This window comes from Macaca fascicularis, chromosome 19 (assembly GCF_037993035.2).
Source record: "Macaca fascicularis isolate 582-1 chromosome 19, T2T-MFA8v1.1".
Taxonomy (NCBI): domain Eukaryota; kingdom Metazoa; phylum Chordata; class Mammalia; order Primates; family Cercopithecidae; genus Macaca; species Macaca fascicularis.
In genome coordinates, this window is record NC_088393.1 from 11,789,018 (window position 1) to 11,807,603 (window position 18,586).

The 18,586-nt window shown below is 53.6% G+C and overlaps 1 protein-coding gene across 16 annotated transcripts in view; it reads right to left on the reverse strand.

Annotated features, from left to right (window-relative positions):
* Window positions 1-18,586, reverse strand: part of DOCK6 (dedicator of cytokinesis 6) — a 62,953-nt gene that overhangs the window by 20,494 nt on the left and 23,873 nt on the right. For 6 of the 16 annotated variants that reach the window (XR_012428400.1, XM_045379038.3, XM_045379032.3 and 3 more), the window contains 13 exons: window positions 17,521-17,638; window positions 17,379-17,449; window positions 16,976-17,114; window positions 16,787-16,888; window positions 16,123-16,209; window positions 15,692-15,923; window positions 14,950-15,111; window positions 11,584-11,747; window positions 10,275-10,379; window positions 7,061-7,153; window positions 6,702-6,797; window positions 5,125-5,265; window positions 40-153 (listed from right to left, as the gene is read on the reverse strand). Coding sequence is in view for 15 of the 16 variants with exons in the window: in XM_045379038.3 (XP_045234973.2) it covers window positions 40-153; window positions 5,125-5,265; window positions 6,702-6,797; window positions 7,061-7,153; window positions 10,275-10,379; window positions 11,584-11,747; window positions 14,950-15,111; window positions 15,692-15,923; window positions 16,123-16,209; window positions 16,787-16,888; window positions 16,976-17,114; window positions 17,379-17,449; window positions 17,521-17,638 (1,624 nt within the window). In the remaining variant the exon portion in view is untranslated. The remainder of the gene's footprint in view (window positions 1-39; window positions 154-5,124; window positions 5,266-6,701; window positions 6,798-7,060; window positions 7,154-10,274; window positions 10,380-11,583; window positions 11,748-14,949; window positions 15,112-15,691; window positions 15,924-16,122; window positions 16,210-16,786; window positions 16,889-16,975; window positions 17,115-17,378; window positions 17,450-17,520; window positions 17,639-18,586) is intronic. The other 10 variants (XM_045379034.3, XM_045379033.3, XM_074025917.1 and 7 more) reach the window with 5 other exon arrangements.

Below are 18,586 nucleotides of genomic sequence, written 5' to 3' on the forward strand. Positions count from 1 at the left end.
CATCCATGCCATGTCCACCCTGCCCACGCCCACTCCTACCTGCTTGTAGTGGGCCCGGACCAGGCTGAAGACAAAGCCCCGGTCCACCAGGGACAGAAGGTCACTGAGGAAGAAGGCCAGGCTGGCGTTGAGGCGCTCGGCCAGCTCCACATCCTGAGGACACAGGGGCCTGTCAACCCACACAGCCATACCTCCTCCCCAAACCTCAGCCCCCACAGGGGCTTGGGTTTTTTTTTTTTGGGACAGAGTCTTGCTCTCTTGCCCAGGCTAGAGTGCAGTGGCACGATCTCGGCTCACTGCAAGCTCCGCTTCCCAGGTTCACGCCATTCTCCTGCTTCAGCCTCCCGAGTAGCTGGGACTACAGCCGCCTGCCACCACGCCCGGCTAATTTTTTTGTATTTTTTAGTAGAGATGGGGTTTCATCAAGTTAGCCAGGATGGTCTCGATCTCCTGACCTCGTGATCCGCCCGTCTCGGCCTCCCAAAGTGCTGGGATTACAGGCGCGAGCCACTGCACCCGGCCAGGGGCTTGACTCTTACCAGAGTCAAGATCATCTGCCACACCTAGGAGCTGCATCACTGCCCCAAAGCCTTTGTCTCTGGGCTGTGGTGACCCTGGGACTTCCTGGTTGCCCTCCTCAGGCTGCCTTCCTCTCCCATGCTCCTTAAGACACCAAGGCAGATATGGGCTGACTCCCCGCAAGATCCTCTCGCCCTCTCTGTCCAGAGTTCAGAGCTGGGGAGAGACCATTTCCCAGCCTCCCGTGCAGTGGAATCACATGACCAATTCTGGCCAATGGAATTTGAGGGGAAAGTGAGGTGGCCACTTACATGGCAGAAGCAGGTGGGTGCTGGGGAACTGCCAGGGCCAGGCCCACACAGTGATGTCTCCATAACCTACTTAATGCTCAGAAATAAGCTTTGGTTATTTAAATCACTTGTGACTGTGTTGAAGCGAGTTAGCCTCTGCCCTAACTGATCAACTCCCAACATCATTTTTTATTTTAATTAATTAATTTATTTATTTATTTATTTTTTGAGACGGAGTCTCACTCTGTTGCCCAGGCTAGAGTGCAGTGGCACGATCTCGGCTCACTGCAACTTCTGCCTCCCAGGTTCAAGCAATTCTGCCTCAGCTTCCCCAGTAGCTTGAATTACAGACACCCACCACCACGGCTGGCTAATTTTTGTATTAGTAAAGACGGGGTTTTGTCATGTTGGTCAGGCTGGTCTTGAACTCCTGACCTCAGGTGATCCACCTGCCTTGGCTTCCCAAAGTGCTGGGATTACAGGCGTGAGATACCACACCCGGCCTCTCAGCACCATTTAATGTGAGCTTTACTGAGCATCTACTCTGTGCCAAGCCCTGTGAATGAGGCAGATGCCATCCCCGCTGCGTGTCCAACTCAGTCCAGTGTGTGTGGGTGGTGGGAGGGCAGGGAGACACAAAATAAACAAGAATTTCAGATAGTCAGATAGTTCTATGTGCTTCAAAGACAATATTAGATTGGTGCAAAAGTAATTGCAGTTTTGCAATTACTTTCAATGGCAAAAACCATAATTATTTTCTTTTTTTTTTTTTTTTGAGACAGAGTCTTGCTCTGTCGCCCAGGCTGGAGTGCAATGGTGTAATCTTGGCTCACTGCAGCCTCTGCCTCCCGGGTTCAAGCAATTCTCCTGCTTCAGCCTCCTGAGTAGCTGGGATTATAGGCATGCGCCACCACCCCTGGCTAATTTTTACATTTTTAGTAAAGACGGGGTTTCACCATGTTGGTCAGGCTGGTCTCGAATTCCTGACCTCAGGTGATCTGCCCTCCTCGGCCTCCCAAAGTGCTGGGATTACAGGTGTGAGCCAACATGCCCGGCCTGTAATTACTTGTCACCAACCTTAACAGACTGGGGTGACATTTTCAGAGATACTGAAGGATAACAAAGAGCCATGGGGAGAATGGCATCCTGGGTAAAGGGAATAGTCAGTGCAAAGGCCCTGAGGCAGGATGTGCCTGGCAAGCCTGGGGAACACTGAGGTGGCTGATGTGGGCCCAAGGCTCAGCTGGTACTTGTTCTGCCCTCGTACTCTCTTGAGCCACTCTGAGACCTCACAAGTTAGCCTCAGTGGCCGTCAAATCCCTGCAACCCAGCCAGGCATGGTGGCTTATGCCTGTAATCCTAGCACTTTAGGAGGCCGAGGAGGGCGGATCACAGGGTCAGGAGTTTGAGACCAGCCTGGCCAATATGGTGAAACCCCATCTCTACTAAAAATACAAAAAATTAGCTGGGCATGGTGGCATGCACCTGTAGTCCCAGCTACTCGGGAGGCTGAGCCAGGAGAATCGCTTGAACCCAGGAGGCGGAGGTTGCAATGAGCAGAGATTGTGCCACTGTACTCCAGCCTGGGCAACAAAACAAGACTCCGTCTCAAAAAAAAACAAAAACAAAAAAATTAGCCGGGCATGGTGGCACATCCCTGTAGTCCCAGCTACTCAAGAGGCTGAGGCAGGAGAATTGCTTGAACCTGGGAGGCAGAGGTTGCAGTGAGCCAAGATCATGCCATTGCGCTCCAGCCTGGGGGACAGAGCGAGACTCCATCTCAAAAAAAAAAGTGGATTATCACGGGCATTGTTCTTCTCTGGATCTCTTTCTTGGGGTAGTTTCCTCACCACCTGGATCAGCCCCTGGGAATGTCAGTCTTTGGGAAGGCTCCAGTGAGACAAGGCCAGAACCTCTGAGACCAGCTTGGAGGTCATATGCGATTGTGCAAGGGTTGGCCTGGGCCAGAATGCTATTTCAAAAATCTGAAAGTTCTCATCAAATCCAGAGGTCCCATTTCTCCTTAGAAACCAGGCCATCTCCTGGCATGGGTAACATAGCAAGACCCCATCTCTACAAAAAAAAAAAAAAATTAGGTGGTTATGGTAGCAAGCACCTGTAGCCTCAGCTACTCTGGAGGCTGAGGTGGGAGGATTGCTTCAGCCCTGGAGTTTGAGGCTGCAGTGAGCCTCATATCATGCCACCACACTGTAGTCTGGACAATAGAGCAAGACTGTGTCTCAAACAAAAACAAATATAAAAACAAAAACAAAACCACACACAAAAAACTCCCAGACAATCTGGCCAGGCATGGAGGCTCATGCTTGTAATTCCGGCACTTTGGGAAGCCAAGGTGGGAGGAGCCCTTGATCTCAGGAGTTGGAGACCAGTCTGGGCAACATAGTGAGACCCTGACTCTACTTAAAAAATAAATAAATAAATAACCAATTATGGTGGCTTGTGCCTCTGGTCACAGCTACTTGGGAGGCTGAGGAGGGAGGATCCCTTGAGCCCAGGAGGTCGAGGCTACAGTGAACTATGATCACACCACTGCACTCCAGCCTGGGCAACAGAGCAAGACCCTATCTCCAAACAAAAACAGCCGGCCGGGCGCGGTGTCTCACGCCTGTAATCCCAGCACTTTGGGAGGCTGAGGCAGGCAGATCACGAGGTCAGGAGATCGAGACCATCCTGGCTAACACGGTAAAACCCCATCTCTACTAAAAATGCAAAAAACTAGCCAGGTGTGGTGGCGGGCGCCTGTAGTCCCAGCTACTTGGGAGGCTGAGGCAGGAGAATGGCATGAACCCAGGAGGCGGCGCTTGCAGTGAGCCGAGATTGTACCACTGCACTCCAGCCTGGGCGACTGAGCAAGACTCCATCTCAAAAAAAAAAAAAAAAAAAACCACAAACAAACAAAAAAAACAGCCCATCTGGCCATAGCTGAGCCACATTTCTGCAGGGTTTCTGTTGGCTGGATTGAGTGATGGTCACCCCTGTTAGGTGGGACATCTGCCCTCTGCTCTACCATAAGCACCACTTTCCTAGCTGAAACTGGTATTGACAGTAAGGGGTCAGGAGCTGGTGGCTCAGATTCAAAAACCTCATTCTGCCCCTTCTCAGTCATGTGGTACAAGGTTAAGCTACTCATTCATTTGATGCCTCAGTTTCCCCATCAGTAAAATGGAGATAACAATAATACTAACTTCATGGGTTGTTGTGAAAATTTAATGATACGATCCAAGGCCAGGCGCGGTGGTTCAAGCCTGTAATCCCAGCACTTTGGGAGGCCGAGGCGGGCGGATCACCCAAGGTTAGGAGTTCCAGACCAGCCAGGCCAACATGGAGAAACCCTGTCTCTACTAAAAATACAAAACTAGCCAGGTGTGGTGGCACATGCCTGTAATCCCAGCTACTTGGGAGGCTGAGGCAGGAGAATTGCTTGAACCCGGGAGGCAGAGGTTGCAGTGAGCCAAGATCGCGCCACTGCACTCCAGCCTGGGCAACAAAAGCGAAACTCCGTCTCAAAACAAACAAACAAACAAACAAAGATATCCATATAAAGTGCTTAGATACACAGTAAGTGCTCAATAAATGCTCAATATTATTACTCTTATGATTAGTATTACCTGCCTAGCCCCCCAGGGCACTGGAATTGGTAATCCAGCGCCTGAACAAGTCCACTGTCATGGTCTCCGAACATCAACATCCATTTATTGAGCACTTGCTGTATACTCTGACTGTGCTAAGGGCTAATGGATCTGCCCTGTCACTTCCCTGCTCTCATCAACCCTCATTTCCTTCCTCATTCACTACAATCTAGCCATCCTTACTGCTCTCCTGGTAGCCCAAGCATGGTCTTGCCCCAGGGCCTTTGCACCTGCTATTCTCCCTGCCTGGAATGTTCCTTCCCCAGATGTTGCATGGAATGATCTCTCACTTTCTTCAAGTCTCCCCTTAAAAGCGAGGGTAAGGATTTGGGTCTGTTTTGGTTCTTGTTATGTTGCTACACCCAGCACAGGGCTGTGCACACCAGAGGCACTCAAGAAACAATGAATGAATGGATCCACCCAGCAAAGGGGATTCCCAGTCTTACAGGCAGGAGGCACTGGGCAGGATTGGCGCCCCCACCTGGCTGGCTCGCTGTGCACACCAGAGGCACTCAAGAAACAGACAATGAATGAACAGATCCACCCAGCAAAGCAGATTCCTGGTCTTACAGCCAGGAAGCACTGGGCAGGGTTGGCGCCCCCACCTGGCTGGCTCTATGTCCTCTCTCAGGTTTCTTCCCACATTGAGACCCTGCATCTCCCACCTTGTGGACACGGGTGATGACCTCCAGGCCCACAGAGCCCACCAGGGCAGTGATGTCATCCAGGAAGCGCCCAGGGAAGCGCAGCTTGCGGGGTGTGTCTAGTCGCTGGCCAAGAAGCAGGTGCAGTGCCATACTCTTCACCTGGGGGTGGAGTGAGAGGGCTGTGGGTGGGGCTTGAAGGACTGTGGGTGGGGCTTGAAGGGCTGTGGGTGGGGCTTGAAGCGCTGTAGGTGGGGCTTGAAAGGCTGTGGGTGGAGGAGGCTTGACAGAAGGGGTGGGGCTTTAGTAGCAAGGGAGGTGGGCTGAAGGTAGGTTTGAGCCCTGTAGCTGCAGGTAGAAGTTGGGGCCTGAGGGATGTAGATGGGGTTTGTGACCTATGGGTGGGGCTTGAGAAAGCCATGGGCGGATCCTGTGAGCATCCCAGGCCGAGTGTAGAGAACGGGAAGGCTGAGAGGGTGTGGGAGGGGCTTATGCAGGTCTCCCCAGGGCAAAGTCCAGAGGTGGGACAAAGGGTGGGGCTTGAGGCACTGGATTTGAAGGGAGCTTTACTGGAGGTCCAGAGGGGATGGGGCCAGCAGGCCCTGGGAAGGGGGCTTCAAAGAACCTATTGAAGAGTTTTAGGGATGTCTCTACCTTGATCAGACAGCTTTCCCTCTTTTTTTTTTTTTGAGATGGAGTCTTGCTCTGTCGCCCAGGCTGGTGTGCAGTGGGCATGATCTTGATCACTGCAACCTCTGCCTACTGGGTTCAAGTGATTCTCCTGCCTCTGTCTCCCATGTAGCTGGGATTACAGGCACATGCTACTACGCCCGGCTAACTTTTGTATTTTTAGTAGAGATGGGGTTTCACTATATTGGCCAGGTTGGTCTCAAACTCCTGACCTCAGGTGATCCACCCGCCTCGGCCTCCCAAAGTGCTGGGATTACAGGCGTGAGCCCCTGTGCCCGGCCACAGCTTTCCCTCTCTATCCAGGAATATCTCTTGCAGGATGGAGGTCTCCTCTCTAGGTGAGGGTCTCTTAATGGTTTCTCTCCTTAAACAGTCTCATGGGGAAGGGAGGCTCTCTCTAAAGGGGGTTTCAGGTACAGTTTCTCCACGGAGATACCACCTTAAGTGCTTCTTACCTCCCTAGGTGGGGGGTCTCTTGGGGTCATTTCTCAAATATCTCAGGTGCAATCTCAGGGGGCTTCTCTCCTTTTTTGTATTTTTTCTTTTTTTTTTTTGAGTCTTGCTCTGTTGCCCAGGCTGGAGTGCAGTGGCGCAATCTCGGCTCACTGCAAGCTCCGCCTCCTGGGTTCATGCCATTCTCCTGCTTCAGCCTCCCAAGTAGCTGGGACTACAGGTGCCCGCCACCACGCCTGGTTAATGTTTTTGTATTTTTAGTAGAGACGGGGTTTCACCATGTTAGCCAGGATGGTCTCTATCTCCTGACCTCATGATCCACCCGCCTCGGCCTCCCAAAGTGCTGGGATTACAGGCATGAGCCACTGCGCCTGGCCAGGGGGCATCTCTCTTTAAAAAAGGAAGGGGCTCCCTTGGGGGTCTCTTGCCACCAGGCAGGGAGGCGGGGGTCTCACCATGAGCTGGAAGAAGAACCAGGCGTGCTGGAGGATGGCCTCGCGTACGGCACTGCTGCTGACCACCCACTGCAGAGCCAGCTCCTCGTGAAGCAGCTGGGGACAGAGGCAGGGGTCACAGAGTGCAAGGTGCCACCCCTACCCGCACCCCCTCTGGAGGGCATGCCAGGGGAGGGTGCAGCCGGAGGGCTCGGGGTTAGTGCAGCAGGAGCCAAGCAGGAGGAGAGGGGTAAGAGGAGTAGACGTGCCCTTTCCCTGGGCTCACCAGACCCCCTTGGGCTCTGGATGGGGGAGGAGCACTGGACCCCTTTGCTGGGGGCCAGGACAAAAATGAAGTCATCCACCCTTCCCCCCACTACCTTCTGTACAGTGGGTCTCGGCTGGGTGGCTGGTGGGGCTGAGGAGAAACCCTCGAGGTAGGAGGAGGCTCGGCTAGAGGCGCGGTCGATGGCCTATGATGGGATGTGATGGTGAGGAGAGGGTTAGTGTGGATGAGGTGAAGGGGTACGTGGTTGGAGGAAAGACGTGTCCATGCAGACAGGGATGGGGGAAAAGAGGTGGGTCGGTGTGAATATAGAGAAAGAAATGCTTCCACATGGATGGGTCAGGGCCATGGACAGGCAGTAGGGGCAGGCAGGAAAGAGAGATGGGTCAGCGTGGGTGGGGAGGGGAGGCTGGTTGGCATGGCCAGGGTGCTGTGGGAGTAGACAGAGCAGTGGAGGCAGGGACAAATAAAAGAGTAGCTGGAGAGAGCTGGGTGAGTCAAGATCAAGGTGTGCGGGTATGGGAGAAGAACGTGACGCTGGGTGGGGTGGCTCAACACCTGTTATCCCAGCACTTTGGGAGGCTGGGGCAGAAGGACTGCTCGAACCCAGGAGTTTAAGACCAGCCTGGGCAACATAGTAAGATAATGACTCTACTAAGAAAAAAAAAAATACATAGGCCGGGCGCGGTGGCTCAAGCCTGTAATCCCAGCACTTTGGGAGGCCGAGACGGGCGGATCACGAGGTCAGGAGATCGAGACCATCCTGGCTAACACAATGAAACCCCGTCTCCACTAAAAATACAAAAAAATTAGCCGGGCGTGGTGGCGGCGCCTGTAGTCCCAGCTACTCGGGAGGCTGAGGCAGGAGAATGGCGGGAACCTGGGAGGCGGAGCTTGCAGTGAGCCGAGATCGCGCCACTGCACTCCAGCCTGGGCGACAGAGCGAGACTCCGTCTCAAAAAAAAAAAAAAAAAAAAAAAAAAAAATATATATATATATATATGGCTGGGCCTGGTGGCGTGTGCCGGTAGTCCCAGCTGCTCGGGAGGCCAAAGCAGGAGGATTGCTTGACCCTGGGACTTGGAGGTTGCGGCGAGCTGTGATGGTACCACTGCACTCTAGCTTGGGTGACAGAGCAAGACTCCGTCTCAAAAAAAAAAGGAATGCTGTAATCCCAGCACTTTGGGAGGCTGAGGCAGGTGGGTCATGAGGTCAGGAGATCGAGAACATCCTGGCCAACATGCCAACATGTTGAATCCCCGTCTCTACTAAAACTACAAAAATTAGCCAAGCATGGTGGCAGGCACCTGTAATTCCAGCTACTTGGGAGGCTGAGGCAGGAGAATCGCTTGAACCCAGGAGGCAGAGGTTGCAGTGAGCCGAGATTACACCATTGCACTCCAGCCTAGGTGACAAAAGCGAGACTCTGTCTCCAAAAAAAAAAAAAAAAAAAAAAAAAAAAAAAAAAAAAAAAAGAATGTGATAGAGGAGGTGAGAATAACAATGAAAACACGGTACGGCAGTGACACAGCAGTGCGAACACAATAGGCAGAAGGAGTGTGGATGGAGCAGGACCGAGAACACACGAAGGCTGGGAATGGGTGCGTGGTGTGTGGGGTGAAGGCAGAGGAGATGAAATCAGTGTAGACAGCAAGAATGTGTGTGGCCAGAGAAGGTGAGAGTGAGTGTGGACGAGGTGTAGAGTATGACCAAGTCAGTGAGTCTAGAGGACAGAGAGGAGGACGCAGAGGTGCAGGAGGGTGCGTGTGGACAGAGGAGGTTAAACACAAGATGGGGAAGGAGGAGAAAGACAAGGCAGAAAGATAAGGACAGAGGAGGTGAGATGTTGATGAGGTACCAGGAATAGCAGAGACAGTCCAAGGGTCCAGGCCTGGCCTTGCCCAAGCCTGGCTTGGGCCTTAGTATCCCCATCTGTGAAATGGGTATGGGCAGAGGAGTTCAAGCTCCACTCTTGCTTCCTCCTTCGCTGGTTGGGAGGCGAGGCTGCTCGCAGGAAGAGGAGGTCTGATGACAGAGCCGACCCAACCCCGGGACCTACTCTGACAATTGAGGGCTCTCCAGCTACCCCAGTCCCAGCCATGCCCTGGCAACTCACTGTGCACCACAAGGGCCTTCCATTGAAAAGGCCCCGCCTCAGTGTTACCAGATTTCCAGATTCCCAACAATCCAAGGAAATGACTGCCCTAAGGCCCCCCTGCTTGTTCTGCTAACAGTCCCCTGGGCCTGTCATAGGGTACAGGTTGCTTTGGTGATGGGCACAGAGCTGGAAGAGGCCCTAGGGCCAAGTGTGTAAGGAAGCAAGCCCTGTGGCCTGCTCTCTGTGTGTACAGTCCTCTGACCTTGGTCCCAATATTTGTACATGCCTTTCCCTCTTCCTGCAACACCCACACCCACCCACCCTTCCCTAGCTGACTCTATCTCACCCTTCAGGTCCCAGCGAACGATGTCACCCCCCTGGAGAAGCCCCCAAGACCACCCAGAGAGAAGCTGGTATTCGGTTGCTACTTGCTTCCTTTCCACGCTGTGTGATCATACACTTAACGCATTTGTTTGATCCACGTCTATTTCCGCAACTAGTTAGAAGCTCAGGGTCAAGGCCAGACCAAGAATCTATCATCCCAACAAAATCCCACTGCAATGCCCTCAGCCCTAACTCAAGCACAGGCTCAGGACTGCTGGGGGAGCACCATATTTTGAGTCCAAACTGCATCTGAAAAATTGGAGTGTTATCTTCATTTTACAAATGCAGAAACCGAGGCTCAGGAAGATGCAACCAATTGCTCAGAGCATGGGGTGAGCTCATAGCAGAGATAGGACCTGAACCCAGGTCTGTTTGGAGGCAAAGCCCTTCACTACACCAGGTACCTGGAAAGAGGCAGGGCAAGTAAGGGGAGCTCTTTGTCTTAAACGGGATAGGGGAGCCGAGAGGTTCCGGTCCAGCCCTTTGAGAATCCCATGATCTGGGTGGATTAAAGGGAGGTGAATAGGCCATGCAGGGCAGTGAGGTTATGGGTGACTGGATTTGCACTTCATTTGCATGCTATTTGCATATCATCCCTGTGCCTTCTGTCTCCATCTGAGACTGTGGCCTATGTGGCAGCAAAAGGCCAGTTAAGATGACCCAGCGATGCCTAAACACAGACTTCACAGCCCCACACAAAGGCAGGAGAGGGGTCTGCCACCTCCTTCAGGCAGCCCCCTTAGGTTAGTCAGATGCAGCCAGGAAGGTGGGAGGAGCTCATGCTGAGGTGGTGTCACACAAGTGCAGGGACAGGTAGGAAGGGCACCTGTCTGGGGTCGGCCCCACAGTAAGGGGGCGCCCGCCGCAGCACAGCCTTACTGCCTCCTGGAGCATAAGCGGAATTCACCCAGGAGTGTGAGCGATCGATGCCCTGGAGATACACGGAGAAGTGCTAGCATCCCCAGTGGAGGGCAGGGAAAGCAGCATGAAATACCAAGCGTGGACATGGTTCTGGACCATACATGTGCCCACGTATGTATCATCATACGTCCTGAAAATTCTGAAAAATGTGCCCACGTTATGTATCATCATATGTCCTGAAAATCCTGAAAAATGTGCATATGTATGTAGGTCCATTGGGTGCATGCCTATACATACTTGTGTATGTGGGTCCATGGGTGCATGCATACACACCCCTGTACGTCTGTGCATGGGGTGCATGTGTATACACACCCGTATACGTATATGCATGAGGTGAATATGGACCCGTGTACATACAGGCACAGGGTGACTGTGTATATGCACCTGCGTAAGTAGAGGCATGGGGTGAATGTGTATATGCACCCGTGTCTGTATATGCACGGGGTGAATGTGTATATGCACCCGTGTCTGTATATGCATGGGGCGAACGTGTATATGCACCCGGGTCTGTATATGCGTGGGGCGAACGTGTATGTGCACCCGGGTCTATATATGCGTGGGGCGAACGTGTATGTGCACCCGGGTCTATATATGCGTGGGGCGAACGTGTATGTGCACCTGGGTCTGTATATGCGTGGGGCGAACGTGTATATACACCCAGGTCTGTATATGCGTTATGTGTGGGGTGAATGTGTATATGCACCTGTGTACATATATGCATGGGGTGAATGGTGTATATACACTTGTGTCCACACATTCATGGGGTGAACATATATATGTGCCCGTGTATATATATGCATACGGTGAACGTGCCCATGTTCCTGTGTAGGTATATGCAAGTGAGGGGTGAATGTGTATATGCACCTGTGGACATACATGCATGGGGTGAATGTGTATATGCACCTGTGTAGGCATATGCATGAAGTGAATGTGTATATGCACCTGCTACACTAGGTACATATTGCTCTTTGTTCAGCCACGCCAAGCTCTGCCATCGTCCTCGGGTCAGTCATGGAGTACAGAGCTCAGTACCAAGTCTGATCCATACCCCACAACCTGCGACAGCCCAGCCCAACTCTGCTGCCCAGAGTTAAGCCTTCATCCATGTTGTCGTCTCTGTTGTTTCCCATGTTTCATCAGCAGAGATTCTTTGCCCACCCACACGGCAGCTACAACCACTAAGCCTGGAGATTCCAGGGCCCCCGTTGCCCTACCTTGCTGGCCAGGATGCGGGAAACCTCGTCATCCACAGAGCCAGGGGCCACGGCGAGGTCGGGGTTGCTGCTGCTGATGCTTTTGGAACGCGCCAGGTAGAGGCTTATGGGGCGACCAGAGCCACGGGCCAGTGTGGCAGCCTGCACTGTCACTGGAGGGGCCCCTGAGGATGGAGTGAATAGGGTCAACCACCCACCCACCTGATGTGATGCCTCCCAGTCCCTTCCTACTTAGCTAATCTTTGCAAAATCACTTTCCTTCTCTGACCTTCTTCCAAATTCCTCATCTATAAAATAAGTATAATGACTGCCGCCTCACAGAGATTTGGGGGGCATTGAAAAACTGAGAATAGGCCAGGTACAGTGGCTCATGCCTATAATCCCAGCACTTTGGGAGGGCAAGCCAGGAGGATCACTTGAGCCCAAGAGTTCAAGCCCAGCCCAGCCAACATAGCAAGACTCTGTCCCTACAAAAAAATTAATGATGGCCGGGCGCGGTGGCTCAAGCCTGTAATCCCAGCACTTTGGGAGGCCGAGACGGGCGGATCACGAGGTCAGGAGATCGAGACCATCCTGGCTAAAACGGTGAAACCCCGTCTCTACTAAAAAATACAAAAAACTAGCCGGGTGAGGCGGCGGGCGCCTGTAGTCCCAGCTACTCGGGAGGCTGAGGCAGGAGAATGGCCTGAACCCGGGAGGCGGAGCTTGCAGTGAGCTGAGATCCGGCCACTGCACTCCAGCCTGGGCAACAGAGCAAGACTCCGTCTCAAAAAAAAAAAAAAAAAATTAATGAAAAAATTAGCCGGGCATGGCAGTGCACACCTGTGGTTCCGGTTACTTGGAGAGGCTGAGGCAACAGGATTACTTTTTTTTTTTTTTTTTGAGATGGAGTCTCGCTCTGCCGCCCGGGCTGGAGTGCAATGGCCGGATCTCAGCTTACTGCAAGCTCCGCCTCCCGGGTTTTCGCCATTCTCCTGCCTCAGCCTCCCGATTAGCTGGGACTAGAGGCGCCCGCCGCCTCGCCCGGCTATTTTTTTGTATTTTTTAGTAGAGACAGGGTTTCACTGTGTTAGCCAGGATGGTCTCGATCTCCTGACCTCGTGATCCGCCCGTCTCGGCCTCCCAAAGTGCAAGGATTACAGGCTTGAGCCACTGCGCCCAGCCGGCAACAGGATTACTTGAGCCCAGCAGTTTAAGGCAGCAGTGAGTTATGATCGTGACACTGCACTCTAGCCTGGCCGACAGAGTAAGACCCTGACTGTTCCTTTTTTGTTTTGAGAGAGTTTCGCTCTTGTCACCCAAGCTGGAGTGCCATGGCGTGAACTCAGCTCACTGCAACCTCTGCCTCCTGGGTTTAAGCAATTCTCCTGCCTCAGCCTCCTGAGTAGCTAGGATTACAAGCATGCACCACCATGCCCACCTATTTTTTTTTTTTTTTTTTTTTTAATGAGACAGAGTCTTGCTCTGTAACCAGGCTGGAGTGCAGTAGGGCGATCTCGGCTCACTGCGACCTCTGCCTCCGGGGTTCATGTGATTCTCCTGCCTCAGCCTCCCGAGTAGCTGGGACTACAGGTATGCGCCACCATGCCCAGCTCATTTTTGCATTTTTAGTAGAAACAGGGTTTCACCATGTTGGCCAGGATGGTCTTGATGTGTTGACCTCGTGATCTGCCTGCCTCAGCCTCCAAAAGTGCTGGGATTACAGGCATTAGCCACTGCACCCAGCCTAATTTTTGTATTTTTAGTAGAGACAGGGTTTCACCATGTTGGCCAGGCTGGTCTCAAACTCCTGACCTCAGGTGATCCGCCCGCCTCAGCCTCCCAAAGTGCTGGGATTACAGCTGTGAGTCACCACGCCTGGCCAACCCCAACTCTTAAAAAAAAAAAAAAAAGAAAAAAGAAAAAAGAAAAAAACCCTGAGAATAATGCCTGACACATAGGGGTTGGTGTTTATTTGGCAAATTAAAAAAAAAAAAAAAAATCCAACTCTGTAGAGGGATTACCATTTTGTGCTAACCATTTTGTGTGGATTATGATGTCATTTACTGTGACCAGCGCCCCCATGAGGTGGGTACTATTTTTTTTTTTTTTTTTTTTTTTGAGACGGAGTCTCGCTGTGTCTCCCAGGCTGGAGTGCAGTGGCGTGATCTCGGCTCACTGCAAGCTCCGCCTCCCGGGTTCACGCCATTCTCCCGCCTCAGCCTCCCAAGTAGCTGAGACTACAGGCGCCCACCACCACGCCCGGCTAGTTTTTTGTATTTTTAGTAGAGACGGGGTTTCACCATGTTAGCCAGGATAGTCTCGATCTCCTGACCTCGTGATCCACCCGCCTCGGCCTCCCAAAGTGCTGGGATTACAGGCTTGAGCCACCGCGCCCGGTCCGGAGGTGGGTACTATTATTACTGCTGTTTTGCAAAAGGAAAAACAGGCTCAGAGAAGTGACGTCACAAGCTCAAGGTCACAGAGATTGTAGGTGGCAGGGCCAGGATTCGCATCCAGGTGGTCCAGCTTCAGTCCCCGCTCCAAGCTACTGAAGAGGTTTGCTGACTGACTAAATCATTTTCCAGCCAAGCAAACAGAAACCACAGCCCAAGGATGGGGCAAAAGTGGGCAAGACATTATCTCTGTTGCAAGTTGCTCAAACCAGCCAAGGCCCGTGAGGCCTCAGGGCCTTTGCACATGCTATTCTCACTACTTGGATGCTCTTCTCCCAGATCTTTCTTTCCTTTTTTTTTTTTTTTTGAAACAGGGTCTTGCTCTGTCGCCCAGGCTGGAGTGCAGTGGTGTGATCTCAGCTCACTGCAACCTCCATTTCCCAGGTTCAAGTGATTCTTCTGCCTCAGCCTCCTGAGTAGCTGGGGCTATAGGCGTGTGCCACCACACCTGGCTAATTTTTTTTTTTGAGACGGAGTTTCACTCTGTCACCCAGGCTGGAGTGCGGTGGCATGATCTTGGCTCACTGCAACCTCCGCCTCCCGGGTTCAAATGATTCGGCCCCCCTAGTAGCTGGGATTATAGGCACCTACCACCACACCTGGCTAATTTTTGTATTTTTAGTAGAGACGGAGTTTCACCATTTTGGCCAGGCTGGTCTTGAACTCCTGACCCCCTGAAGTGATCCACCTGCCTTGGCCTCCTAAAGTGCTGGAATTATAGGCATAAGCCACTGTGCCTGGCCCCAGCTAATTTTTGTATTTTTAGTAGAAACAGGGTTTCATCATGTTGGCCAGGTTGATCTCGATCTCCTGACCTCAAATGATCCATCCACCTCGGCCTCCCAAAGTCCTGGGATTACAAGTGTGAGCCACCGCACCCAGCCTCTTCTCCTAGATATTTCTTGTCTCCCAGGGATTTCTACGAACTCACCATCCGGAAGGCTGGGCTCAGTGCCAGGCAGGCGAAATGCGTAGTGGATGTAGGCAGCCAGCTGTGGGCAGTGACCGCGGGCATCCTGGGCTGCCTCCAGGCTCCGGTGGACAAGGCTGACTACGTGGGCCATTGCTTCAAAGGCTCCACGGCCCAGGTTCACTGCCGGGCAAAGCAGAGGTCAAGTTCCAGGGCCCAAGGCCTCTCACCTCCCCGCCCACTTTCCAAATATAAAGACATCAGGATTCGAGGGATCATGTGCTCATTGAAGGGTCACAGATTTTTTTTTTTTTAGATGGATTTTTGCTCTTGTTGCCCTGGCTGGAATGCAGTGGCATGATCTTGGCTCACTGAAACCTCTGCCTCTCAGGTTCAAGCAGTTCTCCTGCCTCAGCCTCCCGAGTAGCTGGGATTACAGGCACGTGCCACCACGCCCAACTAATTTTGTATTTTTAGTAGAGACGGGGTTTCTCCATGTTGGTCAGGCTGGTCTTGAACTCCTGACCTCAGGTGATCTGCCCGCCTCGGCCTCCCACAGTGCTGGGATGACAGGCGTGAGCCGCCGTGCCCAGCCAAAGGGTCACAGAAGACCTTCTCTGGGTGTAGGGGACTGGGGGTCATTTATCAGATGAGACAAATGGCCAGAGAGGTAAATGGACCTATAGAAGTTCCCTCAGGACCTCAGGACTGAGGAGCCATGTGCTGGATGGGGAAACTGAGGTCTGAGGCCACATCCGCTTACCAATCTGGCCACTGATGATCGGGGGCCTGACGACCAGACGCACGAGCTTGTCCAGCACGTGGTGGGAGAAGGCCACGAGGGGTTCGGGGCTGGCCAGGCGCAGTGCTGCAAGACTGGCCCGCAGCTCCTGCTCCACGTTGCCCTCGCTCAGCACAGCGTCCTTGAGCCGGAATGGGAAGGCCCCCTCCTCCAGGACATGCACCAGGGTGAAGAACTTGTCCAGGTGGGGGTCCTGGGTAGGGACGTGGAGTGAGCAGGGTGGGGCCCCAGGGGACGAAGACCACCCCCGCCTGAAAGCTGGGCCCAGCTGACCAAAGTCACGTCCAAGGCCCGAGGCCAGACCTCCCCAGCCAGCGGCAACTGTTACTCAATTCTAGGGCAGGCAAGAGGGGAGCAGGGCAGGACTCTTGGGTTCCCGCCCCACCCCGTACCTGGGGGTGCACAGAGGACACGGCCGTGAGCTCCACACTGAACACGCCCTTGTGACCGTCCACCCAGCGCATGCCCGGCAGCGCCACCTGTGGGAGGGAGGCACCGGGTGGGCACTGGTCAGCCCTCCCCAACTGATCAGGTCACCCAGCGGCCCCAGCCATTGCGACACTGTGGCGTGAGTATAGCCCGGTCTGGGGGTGCAACCAAGCACCCTGACTCCAGCCCTGGTCCCAGTAGACTGAGGGGGTCCACTGGGCAGGCTGGAAAACCCACATGCCAAGGAGGGGGGCAGAGAACGGAGACACAGGGTGAATGAACACTCATTGAGTAGGTCAGGAAACAGGATAGGAGGATTTGAGGCCTCGAGTCATTAATGATGGTGCATTCATGGGGAATGATAAGGTACTGCGGGGGCAGGGGACAGTGATCAGGAAGGCAGGCAGGGTGCTAAAGTGGGAATGGAGCAGAGAGGCAACGGGAATCTTTGGGGAGGACAGGTAGGACACAGAGAGGCATTAATAGGGGGATAATGAGCTACACAGGGGCCCTGGAGGCACCAGTAGAGGCCAACAAGCCTCCCAGGATTGAAAGGAAGGAAGGCAGGTGACTCGGGAGTGCTTCTGGGGAGAGTGCATTGGCAGGCAGGCGCTCCGGGGCACATACATCGGGTGTGAGCACGGAATAGCTGGGCGGCGGCTGGTCCACGGACACTGGGAGACAGAAGGGGCCGGTCCTCAGGCGCCCATGCTGCAGCAGTGGGATCCACTGGGGAGAGGCTGGAGGTCAGGTCTGCGGCCAGGCTTGGGGACGAGGAGGGCTCAGGGGGAGGGAGGGAGGGAGGGGACGGCTCACAGTAAAGCCCACAGGCGTCTCCAGGGCAGTGCCCGGCCGGGGCTGGCAGCTGACGTGGTAGAAGGTGAACAGCAGGTGATGGTTCTCTGTCACGCAGGCTGGAAGATGCAGCTTGAACTCCTCGTAGAATTCAGGGGACCTGGGAGAATCAGGCTGGGGGATCTGCTGGGGGCTGGGCTCCCCACTGTCTGCCCCATCACCTCTGCCATGCCACACCTGCATTGCTGCTGGGCCTGTCTCTGCTCTCTGCCTCAACTTCCCTCATTAGCACTCTGGGAGCCTCTACCTCTCTTCTTCTTCCTGCCCCCTGTCTTCTCATCGATGCTGCCCTATGTGTATATATAAGGGACATCCTCCTATCCCCATGAGTGCCCCCGAGTTCCTCACGTGTCCCCCTACATACTTGTTATGGTAGACCACCGGTGTGAAGGCCTCGCGGGTAAATTCACTGCAGCTGGACTTGCCAAAGATGACCTGGTGGAGTGGATGCATGAGGAACCCATGGGGGATGCCCTCCCCTCCTTCCCTGGGGTGCAGTCACTGACCGGCAGGGCCTGGCTGGGGTCCTCGCCTGTCATGTACTGCACTCGCACGGCAAGGTTGCGCACGGAGCCCTGGCGGCTGCTGAAGTTGAGGCTGTGCGGGTACACGTACAGCAGGTTCCTGTCGGGGGCAGGATGGGGGTGTCAGAGGAACAGGGCCCCTGAAGGTGCACATATGAGGCTGGGGTGATGGGACAAGGCTGGCTGGGAGCACAGACAGTCCGGGAAGAGTGGGTCATGAGGCTGGGGCATTCAGGGCCAGGTATCAGGCAGGAGATAGGACAGAGGGCAGAAGGTGGAGGACAAGTGAGTACCCTCAAAGCACGGATTGGGAACAGCGTGGTAGAGGGTGGGAACACAGAAAGACATCGGAGGCACTCGTGGACACAGTGACACACAGAAGGCAGAGAAGAACGAAGCACTTGGGGCCAGAGTTCCAAGGTGGCTCAGGTGGCCAGTGGTCAAGCCTAAGCCCCACCCAAGGGCCTGACTGCCCTTCCCCTAGGAGGTCACTAGAATTATGTGGCCTATTTCTCAGGTGCGGAAACTGAGGCCAGAGTCAGAGTCCTGCCCCCTTCCCCCAGGGGCAACTCTGTGCAAGCCTTGACCTCTCTCTGGCCTCAGTTTCCCTGTGTGTATAATGGGCACTTCAGGCCTTCCAGCTGAGCCTTTGTAACGATACTGATGATGATAAATAACAACAATGACAATAATTGCACCAAACACTATTACTACAACAATACAATAATTGCACCTACCGTGTGCCAGGCTCTGTTCTAAGCACTCAACATGAAATCACTCATTTACTTCTCACAAGTAGCTCATGAGGCAGGACTAACATCACCACCATTTTACAGAAAGGGAAACTGAGGTACTTGCACAATCTGCCAGGGAGTAAAATGGCAGTCAGTGGTGATCTGGGTATATGCAGGTCTTGGAGATGAGGCTGTGTGACCTTGGGAGAGTCTCTGCCACCTGCACCTGCCCCCTTGGCTACTAACCAGGCCAATAAAAGCCCTCAATGCTTATAAAATCTTCACTATTGGCCGGGCATGGTGGCTCAAGCCTG